This window comes from Nicotiana tomentosiformis, chromosome 5 (genome assembly GCF_000390325.3).
Source record: "Nicotiana tomentosiformis chromosome 5, ASM39032v3, whole genome shotgun sequence".
Lineage (NCBI taxonomy): Eukaryota > Viridiplantae > Streptophyta > Magnoliopsida > Solanales > Solanaceae > Nicotiana > Nicotiana tomentosiformis.
Genome location: NC_090816.1, coordinates 135,907,992 through 135,924,404, shown reverse-complemented (window position 1 = coordinate 135,924,404; position 16,413 = coordinate 135,907,992). Strand labels below are relative to the sequence as shown.

The 16,413-nt window shown below is 42.7% G+C and overlaps 1 protein-coding gene across 1 annotated transcript in view; it reads right to left on the bottom strand.

Annotated features, from left to right (window-relative positions):
- Window positions 1–254: 254 nt before the first annotated feature.
- The window catches only part of LOC138893211 (uncharacterized), a 56,121-nt gene continuing 39,962 nt past the window's right edge, over window positions 255–16,413 (bottom strand). The window contains exons 2-6 of the mRNA XM_070176987.1: window positions 8,587–8,665; window positions 7,616–7,769; window positions 5,965–6,060; window positions 5,094–5,433; window positions 255–280 (exon numbers count right to left, since the gene is read on the bottom strand). Of these exons, the coding sequence (XP_070033088.1) occupies window positions 255–280; window positions 5,094–5,433; window positions 5,965–6,060; window positions 7,616–7,769; window positions 8,587–8,665 (695 nt within the window). The remainder of the gene's footprint in view (window positions 281–5,093; window positions 5,434–5,964; window positions 6,061–7,615; window positions 7,770–8,586; window positions 8,666–16,413) is intronic.

Here is a 16,413-nt window from a genome sequence, read left to right as displayed (position 1 = left end):
CCAACTCCTTATAGATTGCGAGATATAAGCTCCTAAAATCAGCCATGTGCAGTAGAAATTTCTAGCGATGCACACTGTTGTAGCCAAAATTTGCAGTACCAGCTTCAGTCAATCGATCATAACATTTTGTACAAATGTCTGAATGATGAATGGTTTATTATTCTGGAAACTAGAATCAAAGGGAAACAACTTTCGTGTTTTGATAATTTCCATATTCCTTATAGATTTTGAGATATAAGCTTCCAAAATCAGCTCTACGCATCAGAAATTTCGCACATTGCTGTAAAAAGAATCAACAGTTAAAATTGATCTGAAACCACTCTGAAACTCACCCGAGACCCTCGGGACCTCAACCCAATACACCAACAAGTCCTAAAACATCATACGAACTTAGTTGAAACCTCAAATCACATAAAACAACACTAAAACCACGAATCATACTCCAATTCAAGCTTAAGGAACTTAAGAATTTTCAACTTCTACATTCGATTCCGAAACCTATCAATTCAATTCCGATGACCTCAAATCTTGCACACAAGTCATAAATGACATAACAGATCTATGGAAATTTTCAGAACTAGATTCCGACTCCGATATCAAAAAGTCAACTCCCCGGTCAAACTTCCCAAAAATTCAACTTTTTCCATTTCAAGCAAAATTTCACTACGGACTTCCAAATAATTTTCCGGACACGTTCCTAAGTCCAAAATCACCATACAGAGCTATTGGAATCATCAAAAGTCTATTTCGTGGTTGTTTACACATAATTCACCACCCGGTCAATTATTTCAACTTAAGCTTCCAAAACAAGAATTGTTCTTTCAATTAAATCCCGAATCATCTGTCACGACCCAAATCGCGATGGCGCCTATCGTGATACTAGGCAAGTCGACATATCCAAATCACTTTCAACATTTAATAGAAATAAATTAATATATTTAAAATAACCGGAGTCTTTCATAAAAATGGGGTAAAACCCAAAGCATAAGTGCGGAAAAATCACCCAACATCAGGGTGTCACTAAGTCATGAGCATCTAGATATCCAGTCTAATACAAACAGTGTCTAAGTATCAGTACAGAAAAGAAAGAAAACATAGAAGGAAAGACAAGGTCTGCGGACGCCGGCAGCTACCTACTAGTCTCTGATACTTGATCGCGCATGAACTTAACGACCTCCATGATCAAACACACCCGTATCAACACATGAAGTGCAGGGTATAGCATGAGTACAACCAACTCAGCAAGTAACAGAAATAAATAAGGAACAGAGAAGGTAGTGACGAACTATACAATACAGTTCATTTTCAATAATTTTAGCAAGGAACACACATTCTTTCAAATCTGGCAGTTCAAATCAAATCAATTTTATTCAGTAAAAGTGCAGTTAAATCCGGATATAGAATCTTTCAGAAATTTAACGACAATGACAGATAGCAACTAAGTGCATCAACAAATGAAAAAACAAGTACAGCCTCTCAGGGCAAAGTCACTCAACTCGTTACAACAACTCAATCACTCGGCTCTCATCCCTCAGTACTCACACTCAATAGGTACCTCCGCTCAATGGGGGTGTGCAGACTCCGGAGAGGCTCTTTTCAGCCCAAGCGCTATAGCAATGCGGCTTGCAGCCCGACCCAATCATATAAGTATCCATAAGGCTCATTGCGGCATGCAACCTGATCCACAATCCATAAATAGCCATAAGGCTCATTGCGGCGTGCAACCCAATCCACAGTCCATAAACATCCATAAGGCTCATTGCGGCGTGCAACCTGATCCATATACCCTCACATAGCTTACAACTCGACACTCAGGCCCTATCTTAATCACTAACCTTTCCGGCCCTCCCAGGCTTCCAGAAATCATACAATTCAGCCAAAAGAGATAATAACAAGTATCAACAAGAAAACAAAAGCAAATGAAGATATGACTCGCAAGTAGCACTGTGACTGAGTTCAAGAAAATAGCAGTTAATTCAACAAGTACTCGACCGCTACGAGTCCCAACAGTAATAACATATGTCCTAAGCATGGTTTCTAACATGAATGGTAGTGAAATTTCTAGAAGATAGAGGGAACATGTAATTAACAATAAGCTATTCGACTTTACAGTCTCACGAGATGGACCAAGTCATAATCCCCCATGGTGCACACCTACACGCCCGTCACCTAGCATGTGCGTCACCTCCAAAATAATCACATCATACCAACATACTGGGTTTCATACCCTTAGGACCAGATTTAAAACTGTTACTTACCTCAAACCGCGTAGAATCCTACTCCGCAATGCCCTTGCCCCTCGAATCAATCTCCAAATGCCCCGAATCTAACCACAAGCAGTACGATGTAATTAATATAAGCTAAAAGAATCAATTCCACAAGAAAAACATAAAATTATAAGCTAAAATTTGAAATAGGCTCAAATCGGGCCCTGGGTCCACTTCTCAAAATCCGACAAAAGCCACAAAATATGAACACCCATCCTCTCACGAGGCTAACCATACAATAATTACTCGAATCCAACCTCATATCACCTTTCAAAACTCGAAATTTTAGCCTATGAAGTTTCTACCATTTCACCCCAAATTTACAACTCAAATCCCTAATTAGATGATGAAAATAGCAATAGATTCATGAAATATAGTCCAATCCGAGTTGGAATCACTTACCCCAACAATCTTCTTGAAGAAACCTCGAAATATTGCCTCACACCGAGCTCTCAAAGTCCCAACATCGAAATGGAAATCAAACCCTCGAAATCGCATTTTCTGCCTAGTTTTTCCGTATCTGCGGACACACTGTCGCACCTGCGATGCTGCACCTGCAGAATTTCCCTCGCAGGGCTGGGTCCGCATCTGCGAGCAAGCGGTCGTACCTGCGTGTGCGCACCTGCAGACAAAAGTCCGCTTCTGTGATCCTCCCCTCCATCTCACTTTCTGCATCTAAGGAGCTTCAGGCGTATCTGCGGGCTCGCAGATGCGAAAACACCCTCGCACCTACGACCCCTGGCCATCTCCTCAACTCCCGCTTCTGCTCTCCTTCCTCTACACGTGCGAGTACGCGCCTGCCGTCTCCCCACTGCAGGTGCGAAACCACCAGATATCAGAAGGCTTTAGCCATATGCCTAAGTCCAAATTCAAACCGTTAAGCATCTGAAACACACCCGAGGCCCCCAAAACCTCAACTAAATATACCAACAAGTCCTAAAATACCATACGAACTTAGTCAAGCCCTCAAAACACGTCAAACAACAACAAAAACATGAATCACTCTCCAATCCAAACTTAATGAACTTCGAAATTTTCAAATTCGACAAACGATGCCGAATCATACAAAACCATGTCCGATTGACCTCAAATTTTGCACCTACTCCAAATTCCGGAATCGAAATCCGACCCCGATATCTAAAAGTCACCCCCCCCCCCCCCGTCAAACTTCCCAAAAATTTGACTTCCGTCATTTCAAGCCTAAATTAGCTACAGATCTCAAATTTACAGTCCGGACACGCTCCAAAGTACAAAATCACCCAATGGAGCTAACAAAACTCTATTCTAGAGTCGTCTTCACACAATTCCGACTATAGTCAAAATCCTAAGACTTAAGCTTTTGTTTTAGGGACTAAGTGTCCCAAAATACTCCGAAACCAAAAATAAGACCTCCCGGCAAGTTACATACGCAGAAATAGATACGGGAAAAACAGTAAATATGGGATCAATGCTAATATACTCAAAATTACCGCTCGTCCTCGAACGAGCATAGAGACATACCTGAAGTGGTGAAAAAATGAGGATAACGGCTGCGCATATCCTGCTTGGTCTCCCAAGTTGACTCCTCGACCGGCTGACCCCTCAACTTAACCTTCACAGAAGCAATATTCTTCAACATCAGCTTTCGAACCTGCCTATCTAAGATCGCCACCTGCTACTCAACATAAGATAAATCCTTATCCAACTAGACTGAGAAGAAATCCAAAACGTGAGACGGATCACCATGATACTTCCGGAGCATAGAAACATGGAATGCTGGATGAACTCCTGCTAGACTGGGAGGCAAGGAAAGCTCATAAGCGACCTCCCTAACACATCGCAATACCTCAAATGGATCGATAAACCTCGGGCTCAACTTGCCCTTCTTTCTGAATCTCATAACACCCTTCATGGGTGACACCCGGAACAAGACCCGCTCTACAACAATGAATACAATATTTCAAACCTTCTGATCCGTATAACTCTTCTGTATGGACAGGGTTGTGCGTAGTCTATCATGAATCACCCTAACCTTCTCCAGAACATCTTGAACCAAGTCTGTACCCAATAATCTAGCCTCACCCGGCTCGAACCAACCCACTGGAGACCTACACCGCCTACAATATAGAGCCTCATACGGTGCCATCTGGATGCTCGACTGATAACTGTTGTTGTAGGCAAACTCTACTAGTGGCAAGAACTGATCCCACGAACCCCAAAACTCCATCACACACGTACGAAGTATATCCTCTAATATCTGAATAGTGCGCTCAGACTGTCCGTCCGTCTGAGGGTGAAATGTTGTGCTTAACTCCACTCGAGCACCCAACTCATGTTATACGGCCCTCCAGAACCGTTATGTAAACTGCGTACCCCGGTCAAAAATGATAGATATCGGCACGCCATGAAGCCTGACGATCTCGCGGATATACACTCGAGCTAGCTGCTCGAAAGAATAGGTTGTCATCATAGGAAAGAAATGAGCTAACTTGGTCAGCCGGTCCACAATCACCTAAACTACATCAAACTTCCGTTGAGTCCGTGGAAGCCCAACAACAAAATCTATAGTGATCTGCTCCCATTTCCACTCCGGAATCTCTAACTTCTGAAGCAACCCACCTGGTCGTTGATGCTCATACTTCGCATGCTGGCAATTTAGGCACCGAGCTACATACTACACTATGTCCTTCTTCATTCTCCTCTACCAGTAATGCTGTCTCAAGTCCTGATACATCTTCGCGACACCCGGATGAATAGAATACCGCGAACTGTGAGCCTCCTGGAGAATCAACTCGTGTAAACCATCTACATTGGGCACACAAAGTCTGCCCTGCATCCTCAATGTACCATCATCCCCAATAGTGACCTCCTTAGCATCACCGTGATGGACCATGTCCTTAAGGACAAGCAGATGAAGGTTCTCACACTGACGTTCCCTGATACGATCATAAAGAGAAGATCGAGAGAACACACAAGTCAATACTCGACTCGGCTCAGAAATATCCAATCTAACAAACTGGCTAGCTAAGGCTTGAACATCCAATACCAGTGTATTCTCTACTGCTGGAACATATGATAAGCTCCCCAAACTCTCCGCCCGGCGACTCAAGGTATCGGCCACCACATTGGCCTTCCATGGATGGTACAAAATGGTGATGTCATATTCCTTAAGAAGCTCCAACCACCTCTGTTGACGCAAGTAAAGATCCTTCTATTTGAATAGATGCTGCAAACTCCGATGATCAGTGTAAATCTCACAATGGACCCCGTACAAATAGTGCCGCCAAATCTTCAAGGCGTAAACAATAGCTTCTAATGGGACTTCAACTGGCGCGAGGCATAAGCAATCACTCTACCCTCCTGCATCATAACATATCCAATGTCGATCCGCGAGGCATCACAATACACTGTGTAAGAACCAGAAATTAATGGCAGGACTATAAGTAGAGTCGTGGTCAAAGCAGTATTGAGCTTCTGAAAGCTCTCCTCTCACTCCTCCGACCACCTGAAAGGAGCACCCTTTTGGGTTAATTTAGTCAAGAGTGATGCAATAGATGAGAAACCCTCCACAAAATGATTATAATAGCCCGTCAACCCAAGAAAGCTCCAAATCTCTGTGGCTGAGGACGATCTGGGCGAACTCTGCACCGCCTCTATGTTCTTCGGATCCACCTAAATACCCTTACCGGACATCACGTGCCCCAAGAACGCCACTGACCTGAGCCAAAACGCACACTTGGAGAACTTTGCATAAAGTTTCTCCACCCTCAATCGTTGTAACACAATCCTCAGATGCTGAGCATGCTCCTCCTGGCTACAAGAGTACACCAGGATGTCATCAATGAATACAATAACAAACGAGTCGAGATAAGGCTGAAACACACTGTTCATCAAATGCATGAATGTTGTTGGGGCGTTGGTCAGTCCAAAAGACATCACAAGGAACTCATAATGGCCATATCGGGTCCTGAAAGATGACTTAAGAATATCTGAGTCCCGAAGCTTGAGCTGGTGATACCCTAACCTCAAATCAATCTTGGAGAACACCATCACTCCCTGAAGTTGGTCAAACAAATCATCAATGCGCGGAAAATGATACTTGTTCTTGATTGTGACCTTGTTCAACTGTCTGTAATCAATGCACATTCTCATAGTATCATCCTTCTTCTTCACAAATAGAACCGGTGCACCCCAAGGTGACACACTAGTCCGAATAAACCCCTTATCAAGGAGTTCCTGAAGCTGCTCCTCCAACTCCTTCAACTCAGTCGGTGCCATACGGTACGGTGGAATAGAAATGGGCTGAGTGCCCGGCACCAAATTAATACCAAAATTAATATCCCTGTCGGGCGGCATGCCTGGCAGGTCTGCAGGAAACATATCCGGGAAATCTCGCACCACCGGAACAGAATCAATAGCAGGGGCCTCTGCACTAACATCCCTCACAAAGGCCAGATAAGATAGACAACCTTTATCAACCACCCACTGAGCTTTCAAGTATGAAATCACTCTACAGGGAACATAGTCTATAGATCCGCTCCACTCAACCCTCGGCAACCCTGGAATCGCCAACGTCACAGTCTTAGCGTGATAATCTAGAATAGCATGACATGGAGACAACCAATCTATACCCAAAATCATGTCAACATCGACCATACTAAGCAACAAGAGATCTACTCTAGTCTCCAGACTCCCAATAGTCACCACACATGACCGATATACACGGTCCACAATGATAGTATCACCTACAAGAGTGGATAAATGGACAGATGAAACTAGAGACTCACGGGGCATATCCAGATAAGGAGCAAAATACGAGGACATATATGAATAAGTGGAAGCAAGGTCAAATAATACAGATGTATCTCTATGGAAAACTGAGACAATATATGTAATCACATCATCTGAAGCAATGGCATCTGGTCTGGCAGGAAGAGCATAGAAACGGGCCTGGCTGCCCCCTGATCGGCCTTCCCCTCTCGTACGACCCCTAGCTGACTGGGCTCCACCCCGAGCTGGCTGAGCGGGTGGTGAAGAAACTAGTGCTAATGTCATAGACTAGCTCCTCTACTGAGCCGGACCTCCCGTAAGGTGGGGACAATATCTCCTGATGTGGACAAACTCTCCACACTCATAGCAACTCCACGGTGTTGGTGCTGGGGACTGAAGGGAGCCCCGAGCACTGGAATAACTGGTAGAAGGACCTGGCATAGACGAGTCCTGACCCGATGGAGCACAGGACAAACTCTGAGCTGGGAGGGCACCGACAGATGAATGGCCCTGCTGATAACTGTGTGAACCATGGCCAGATGATACACCATGGTGGACTGGGCGATCCGTCTGATCATGTCTGAAAGGACGACCCCTACCGTGGTGAAACTGCCCCCAGAAGGAACACTGCTAAATCCACACTGTCCACGAGGCATCTTGGCCTCCCTCTCGACCCCCTCCTGGCTGTGAACCATCTCAATCTGACCAATAATATCGACAACCTCATCAAAAGTAGCACCAAACACTCTCTCTCTAGTCATAAGCAATCACAGCTAAAAAGTGAGGCCATCAATGAACCTCCTGATCCTCTCCCTTTCTGTGGGAACCAACCAGATAGAATGAAGGGATAACTCTGAAAATTTCATCTCATATTGCGTCACAGACATATCACCCTAACGAAGTTGCTCAAACTGCCTGCGCAGCTCCTCTTTGCGGGACTAAGGCACGAACTTCTCCAGGAATACACCGGAAAACTACTTCTAAGTAAGGGGTGTTGCGCCGACCAGCCTACGCCTCTCATAAGCCTCCCACCAACTGAAGGCAGCCCCAGAGAACTGAAAAATAGTGACCCCACTGGCCTCTAGAATACCTGTTGTACGGAGAATCCTCTGACACCTGTCCAAGAAGCCCTATGTGTCCTCTCCCTTGGTACCACTGAAAGATGGAGGCTGGAGTCTCCCAGATCTCGCCAATCGACGTTGCTCATCATCAGACATGACAGGAACCACAAAATCCTGAGCAACTACAACCGGCTGGGCTGGTGGTGCCCCCGGTGTCTGGAATCCCTATACCACCTATTATGGTGTGCGGGCGACGGGAGTCTGAGCACTTCCCCCGACCTGAGATGTGGCTGCTGCGGCCGGAACAGAGACCACCTGAGCAATACTGGTACACGCGGTCAGAATCTGAGCTAACTCCTCCTAAAGGCCTGGAATGACAATGGGCACGGGTGGTGCCTGAGCTGGTCCCACAGGCTCATCCACAACTGGAGACTGCTCCTAAACTGGGGCAACTGGTTGATCTGCAGGTGCTGCCCTAGCTGCGGTACGAGCTGCACCTCTGCCCCTACCGCGACTTCGGCCTATCGCGGCCCTGACTGGTGGTACTGGTGGCTGTCCATCCTACCCCATAGTACGCATCCTCACCATCTGTGGGAGAATTAGAACAACAAAAATTTAGTCACCAGAATCAAAAGATTCGTACGACAAGAATTCAAGAATGTGAAATTTCCTAAGGGTTCGGCAGCCTCTCGATGATAAGTACAGACGTCTCTGTACCGATCCGCAAGACTTTACTAAACCTGCTCATGACTCGTGAGACCTACGTAACCTAGGCTCTGATACCAACTTATCACGACCCAAAGCCTAACCCATCGTGATGGCGCATATCATGATACTAGGCAAGCCAACATCTCCAAAATACTTTCAACATTTAACATAAATGAATTAATATATTTAAAATAATCGGAGTCTTTCATAAAAAAGGGGTAAAACCCAAAGCATAAGTGCGAAAAAATAGCCCGACATCGGGGTATCACTGAGTCATAAGCATCTAGATATCCAGTCTAATACAAACAGTGTCTAAGTATCAGTACAAAAAAGAAAGAAAATAGAGAAGGAGAGACAAGGTTTGCGGACACCGACAGCTACCTTCGTGATCAAACACACCTGGATCTGCACATGAAGTGCATGGTGTAGCATGAGTACAGCCAACTCAGTAAGTAACAGAAATAAATAAGGATCTGGGAAGGTAGTGACAATCTATAACTTACAGTTCATTTTCAATAATTTTAGCAAGGAACAAACATGCTTTCAAATCTTGAAGTTCAAATCAAATCAATTTTATTCAGTTAAAGTGCAGGTAAATCCGGATATAGAATCTTTCAGAATTTCATGACAATAATAGATAGCAACTAAGTGCATCAACAAATGAAAAGGCAAGTACATCCTCTCAGGGCAACAGTCACTCAACTCGTTACAACAACTCAATCACTCGGCTCTCAGCCCTTAGTACTCACACTCAGTAGGTACCTGCACTCATTGGGGGTGTGCAGACTCAGGAGGTGCTCCTTTCAGCCCAAGCTCTATATCGTTGCGGCGTGCAGCCCGACCCAATCATATAAGTATCCATAAGGCTCGTTGCGGCATGCAACCCTATCCACAGTCCATAAATAGCCATAAGGTCCGTTGTGGCGTGCAACCCGATCCACATTCCATAAACAACCATAAGACTCGTTGCGGCATGCAACCCAATCCATATACCCTCACATAGATTAAAGCTCGGCACTCAGGCCCTAACTCGGTCACTAACCTCTCAAGCCCTTTCGGGCTTCTAGAAATCATACAATTCAGCCAAAAGAGATAATAACAAGTGTCAACAAGAAAACAAAAGGAAACGGAGATATGACTCGCAAGTAGCACTGTGACTGAGTTCAAGCAAATAGCAGTTAATTCAACAGGTACTCGACCGCTACGGGTCCCAACAGTAATAACATATGGCCTAAGCATGGTTTCTAACATGAATGGCAGTCAAATTTCTAGAAGACGGAGGGAACATGTAATTAACAATAAGCTATCCGACTTTACAGTCTCACGAGACGGACCAAGTCACAATCCCCCACGGTGCACACCCAACCGCTCGTCACCTAGCATGTGCGCCACCTCCAAAACAATCATATCATACCAACATCCGGGGTTTCATACCCTCGGGACCAGATTTAAAATTGTTACTTACCTCAAACCGCGCAAAATCCTACTCCGCAATGCCCGTGCCCCTCGAATCAATTTCCTAACACCCCGAATCTAGCCACAAGGAGTATGACGTAATTAATATAAGCAAAAAAGAATCAATTCCACAAGAAAAACACGAAATTATAAGCCAAAATCCGAAATAGGCTCAAACCGGACCCATGCCCACGTCTCGAAATCCGACAAAAGTCACAAAATATGAACACCCATCCACTCACGAGTCCAACCATACAAGAATTACTCGAATTCATCCTCAAATCACCTTCCAAAACTCGAATTTTTAGCCTATGAAGTTTCTACCATTTCCCCCCAAAATTTACAACTCAAAATCCCTAATTAGATGATGAAAATAGCTATAGATTCATGAAATATAGTCCAATCCGAGTTAGAATCACTTACCCCAACAATATTCTTGAAGAAACCTCGAAAAATTGCCTCACACCGAGCTCTCAAATTCCCAAAATCGAAATGGAAATCAAACCCTTGAAATCCCATTTTCTGCCCAGTTCTTCCACATCTGCGGACACACTGTCGTATCTTTGGAATTTCCCTCACAGGTGCGAAAATGACTTAAAAGGATGGGTCCGCATCTGCGAGCAAGCGGTCGCACCTGCGTGTGCACACCTGCGGACAAAAGTCCACTTCTGCGATCCTCCCCTCCATCTCACTCACCGCATCTGCGGAGCTTCAGGCGCATCTGCGGGCTCGCAGATGCTGAAACACCCTCGCACTTGTAACCCTTGGCCATCTCCTCAACTCCAGCTTCTGCGCTCCTTCCTCCGCACGTGCGAGTACGCACCTGCGGTCTCTGCCCCGCAGGTGCGAAACCACCAGATATCAGAAGGCTTCAGCCATATGCCTAAGTCCAAATTCAAACCGTTAAGCATCCGAAACACACCCGAGGCCCCCGGGACCTCAATAAAATATACCAACAAGTCCTAAAACACCATACGAACTTAGTCTAGCCCTCAAAACACGCCAAACAACAACAAAAACACGAATCACTCTCCAATCCAAACTTAATGAACTTCGAAATTTCAAAATTCTACAAACGATGCTGAATCATACCAAACCACGTCCGATTGACCTCAAAATTTGCACACAAGTAATATTCATCATTACGGACCTACTCCGACTTCCGAAATCGGAATCCGACCCCGATATCAAAAAGTCAACCCCTCGGTCAAACATCTTAAAAATTCGGCTTCCTCCATTCCAAGCTTAAATTAGCTACAGACCTCAAATTTACAGTCTGGACACGCTCCTAAGTCCAAAATCACCCAACGGAACTAACGAAACCGGCGGAACTCCATTTCGGAGTCGTCTTCATACAATCTCGACTACGGTCAAAATTCTAAGACTTAAGCTTCCATGTTAGGGACTAAGTACCCAAAAATACTCTGAAACCAAAAACAAGACCTCCCGGCAAGTCACATAAGCAGAAACAGATACAGGGGAAACAGTAAATAAGGGATCGGGGCTAATACACTCAAAACGATCGGCCGGGTCGTTACATCATCCGAAAACTAAACTTGACCACCCTGGCAAGTCATAATACGCATTTCAAAGCTGCTCGAGACCTTAAGCCACCGAACGGAACGTAAATTCTTAAAATGACAAGTCAGGTCGTTACATCCTCCCCCTCTTAAAACATACATTCGTCCTCGAACATGCCAAGAATTATTTTGAGGACATTAAATTACTGAGTGTATTATTACACACATACTCGCGGGTGATTCTACGTCACCACAATTTAGCATGGGTCCGACAACACCATCTCAGTTGAATTTTTTTCTTTTATCCTCATTTATAAACTTTAAAGCCAACTTCTTATACTCCAATTAATTTCAAAAGGCCTTATTAACACATCAACGCACAGTATTAGTTTCAACCAGTTATAGCAACTCGTGCCTACGCACACATCAACGTATGCCCATAACCATATCTCTGGTCATAATAGCTGTTTATAATTAATTCCAGCATCCTCAATTAATCTCATATTAACTAAAATCTCATTTCAAATTTTTGCAACACTGACAGCAACACGCGAGGCATAAAGACCTCATAATTATTTATGCGAATCAACGAGTCGCATTTAACACCACCTGGGCACTCACCTTATAGGCTAAAATGCAATGTCTACAGCACAAATATGGCTAAATATGCATAGAAACATATAAAAGAATTATCAAATAAGCCTAACATACATGACTCCCCATTAATAATATAGTTCAAATTTAATTTCACAAAGGGAGAATTTAAACTCCTAAATTTTTCACCACAAGGACCTCGTCCTTATATAACTTCCACCGCGGCTTGTAGCCCAGTTTAAATATTTCACATCATATAAAAATGTAAGGATCTCGTCCTCAACTCTGAATCACAAGTATTTTGCACACTGTGCCAACTGAATTTTTTCGATTTCCTTTCTTTCTTCTTTTTAATCAATTCCGTAAGCAATTTTCACAACACATAATGAACCACCATACCAATAGGGCATCTAATTCATAAACCTGAACTCAATTATTCTGAAATCACATCAAAACCCACTATAGTGAGTAATAGAAAGTCAATTTTGGACTCATAGCTCTTAGTAGTATACAAAACAAAATGATAGACACGGGCTAACACCGTCAAATCTCCCAACAGGGATAAACACATAAATAGATTTCGGAATTACGAAGCTCATCCATAAGTGGAGCATAATAGGAGGACTCGCCTCGATACTCAATCAAACTAAGGAAAATATTCCTTTATAACAAATCAGGATCGTACCTGTAATGACACCATGTAGTGTAGAAGCATGAGCCATACCATATCAATTATATCAACGGGTCTATCCTCCCCCTCTAGGGTGCCCTCTACCCGCCTGTCCTCTACCCCTAATTGACTGTGCATGTGGGGTAACAAATGGAATAGAGCTTGTAGCCTGAGTATTCTGATAAAATCTACCCCTCCCAAGTCTGGGACAATCTCTCATGATATGCCTAGTATCACCACACTGATAACAACCCATCTGCAGGTTTGGATGCTCATACTGAGTCTGTGCCAGATAACTAGAATAACCATTATAGGAACCCCAGTGCTGGTGGTGCATTAAAAGAACTTACTGGAACACCCCGAGTATTCTGAAATTATTTCCATGACCCCGCTGATATTGAAATGTAGAATTATTAAGGACGCGGGAATACCGCAAGTCCCAGCATCATCCCATATAAATCTCAGCTCTTAATCATATACAAGTTTCGGAGAACCTTTCAATACGACATAAATATATCTCAGGCCAAAATTGATATAACACAGGACCCCCAATCTGATCGTTGATAGTGGACTCCCCTTACTTGGCAAGAAGTCATAGGACACAGTCCGATAATCCACAATACTAACCTTCACCGCTCATAGGTCACCAGTCATAAGACACATCAAGCCATTTATTGGGTGCATGTCATCCTAGTGACAGTCAAAATTGCTTCCTCGAGTGCCTTGACTACTAGTATGCACCTTTCACTAAATGGAAAATCCCATACGAACTATATAGTCTCTAATACCACCAACTATCTTCAGATCTACATCCACCTCGTGACACTACCATGATTGTGACGATTAGGAAATTAATTAAACCTTCTTAAGATCATACTTATCAACCAGATGTCAGAACCTGTTGCACCCCCATGTGCACAACTTAATGATCTCTCAATACTTCCGCATCCTCGATCTGGACGACACGTTGTAACAATGGTTGAGCAACCCTGACTCCCTTAAAACCCCTCTGTAGTAACACGAACCGTTGGCACATAGTTGATACCAAGTACGTAATTTCATACACGAGTGGATGCAAAAGAACATAAGATATATGCTTCAGGCTGAATAAATACTGCACGATAAGGAATGAAAGAAGTGAAATTCTTTTCCTACTAGCTCTGTAGCCTCTCGAAGATAAGTACAGACGTCTCCGTACTGATCCACAAGACTCTACTAAACTCGTTCGTGACTCGTAGAACCTATGAACCTAGAGCTCTGATACCAACTTGTCACGACCCAAAATTCTGCCACAGGCGTCGTGATGGAACTTAGTCTCTAAGACTAGGTAAGCCGATTTTATAACAATTCAAGCCATTTTTTTTATATATATAAACCAACAGAGGAAATAATTACAAATATAACAACCTCCCAAGACTGGTAATACTGAGTCACGAACTCTAACTAAATACATGAAATGATCTCAAGGATCTAATACTCAAAACTGTTTGATTAATAATTAACAGTACAATAAAATGAAAATACTTCAACGGACTGTGACGACCAAGCAGCTCTACCTTGAATCCTTGCGATCACACTTTAACTTTGTCCGAGTCCGATAGCTCCAATATATGGCTCTGCACAAAAATATACAGAAGTATAGTATGAGTACACCACGGTCGATACCCAGTAAGTATTAAGACTAACCTCAGTGGAGTAGTGATGAGGTACAGTCGAGACACTCACTAGTCTAATAATTTGTGCAATATAGTATACAAAAATAATAGGAAACAAATAACAATGATGACAACAATAATCAACCAGTGATATACACAGCAGGGCGACAAGAACACCATAAATATTGCGCAACAAATAATGAATACAAATACAATTAATTAATCAAGTCCTTCCAATATAAATCTTTCACCTATATGTTTTTCAAATAGAAATCTTCAGGATATAATACTTTCAAATAAATCTATTTCAAATACAATTCCTTCAAATAATATTCTTTCAAATAAATCTCTTTCGAATAAAAGTCACCATGTGATACAACATTTCAAAATCATAAAATACGGGTCTCAACCCACTTTCATATTTTCACTACACCTCATGCAAATTTCTCTATCAAAACCGCACGGACAACTCACGTGCCAAATATCATCATCATTTAACCATAGCACCTCGTGCCCACATTTCATATCATAACTGCACGGATAATTCACGTGCCAATAACATCATTATTTAATCACGGCACTTCGTGCCCACATTTCATATCACAACTGCACGGACAGTTCACGTGCCAATATCATCATTATTTACTCACGGCACATCGTGCCCATATTTTATTTCATAATCCGCCTGGCAATAACCACAGGCTCCCAATTTCAACATAGATCAAACTATTATCAATTTATCAACAACAAGACAAATTGCACAAGGTATAAAAATAAACACAAGGAAAATCACAACATCATATGAAAATTACCATCGTAATAACCCCACATCATCACATATTATCCCTGACAATAGCTACCCTTATCTCTCCTATACCTACCCTTATCACTCCTAAAATTACCTTCCTTATCCCTCCGCCCTGAAAATATCAATATTCACCCCCCACCCATATCGCTCCTATAGCCACCCTTATCTCTCTTATAGCCACTCCTATCACTCTGCCCAGACAATATCCTAACACACATAACAACAGTGAAATGCCACCCGTATACCCACATAATATCAACAATGAAATGCCACCCTTATATCCTCAAAATAATAACTCAAATAACACAATAATTTACACGGAATATTATCACAGCAACATAACAAAATTAATTCATATAGCCCAATGTGCCCAATGGCCACAACCAATTCCAAGGATATAACAAAATCAATTAATTTCACAAAAAATAGCCCAAGACTCCACACAATGTGTATAACACCTCAAAATAACAACAGAGATGGAAAATACTCAGTATAGGGCAACACCTTCATTAATTCAAATTCTTGATAATTATATAACGCCTCAGTTTAAACTTATTTCATTAATTATTTGCAGATGAAAAATTCATAATATAATTATTTCCAGGAAATATCGAATCACCAAACTCACGGAATTTACATAAACATTCAAGTAACAATCACATCAAATTGTCACATAAAAACAAATTCAACAAACAAGGATTGAGGCATGGCAAATAGATGATTTAATAAATGCCAACAATTATCCAGTTTACTACACAATAATGCCTAAAACTTTAATACAATAAAATTTACACATATAAGCCCGAGTACGTACTCGTCACCTCGCGTACACGGCTTTTCATATTTCACAAATAGCACATAAGACTCTATGCCTAAGAGGTAATTCCCCCACTCAAGGTTAGGCAAGATACTTACTCTTTTTTAAA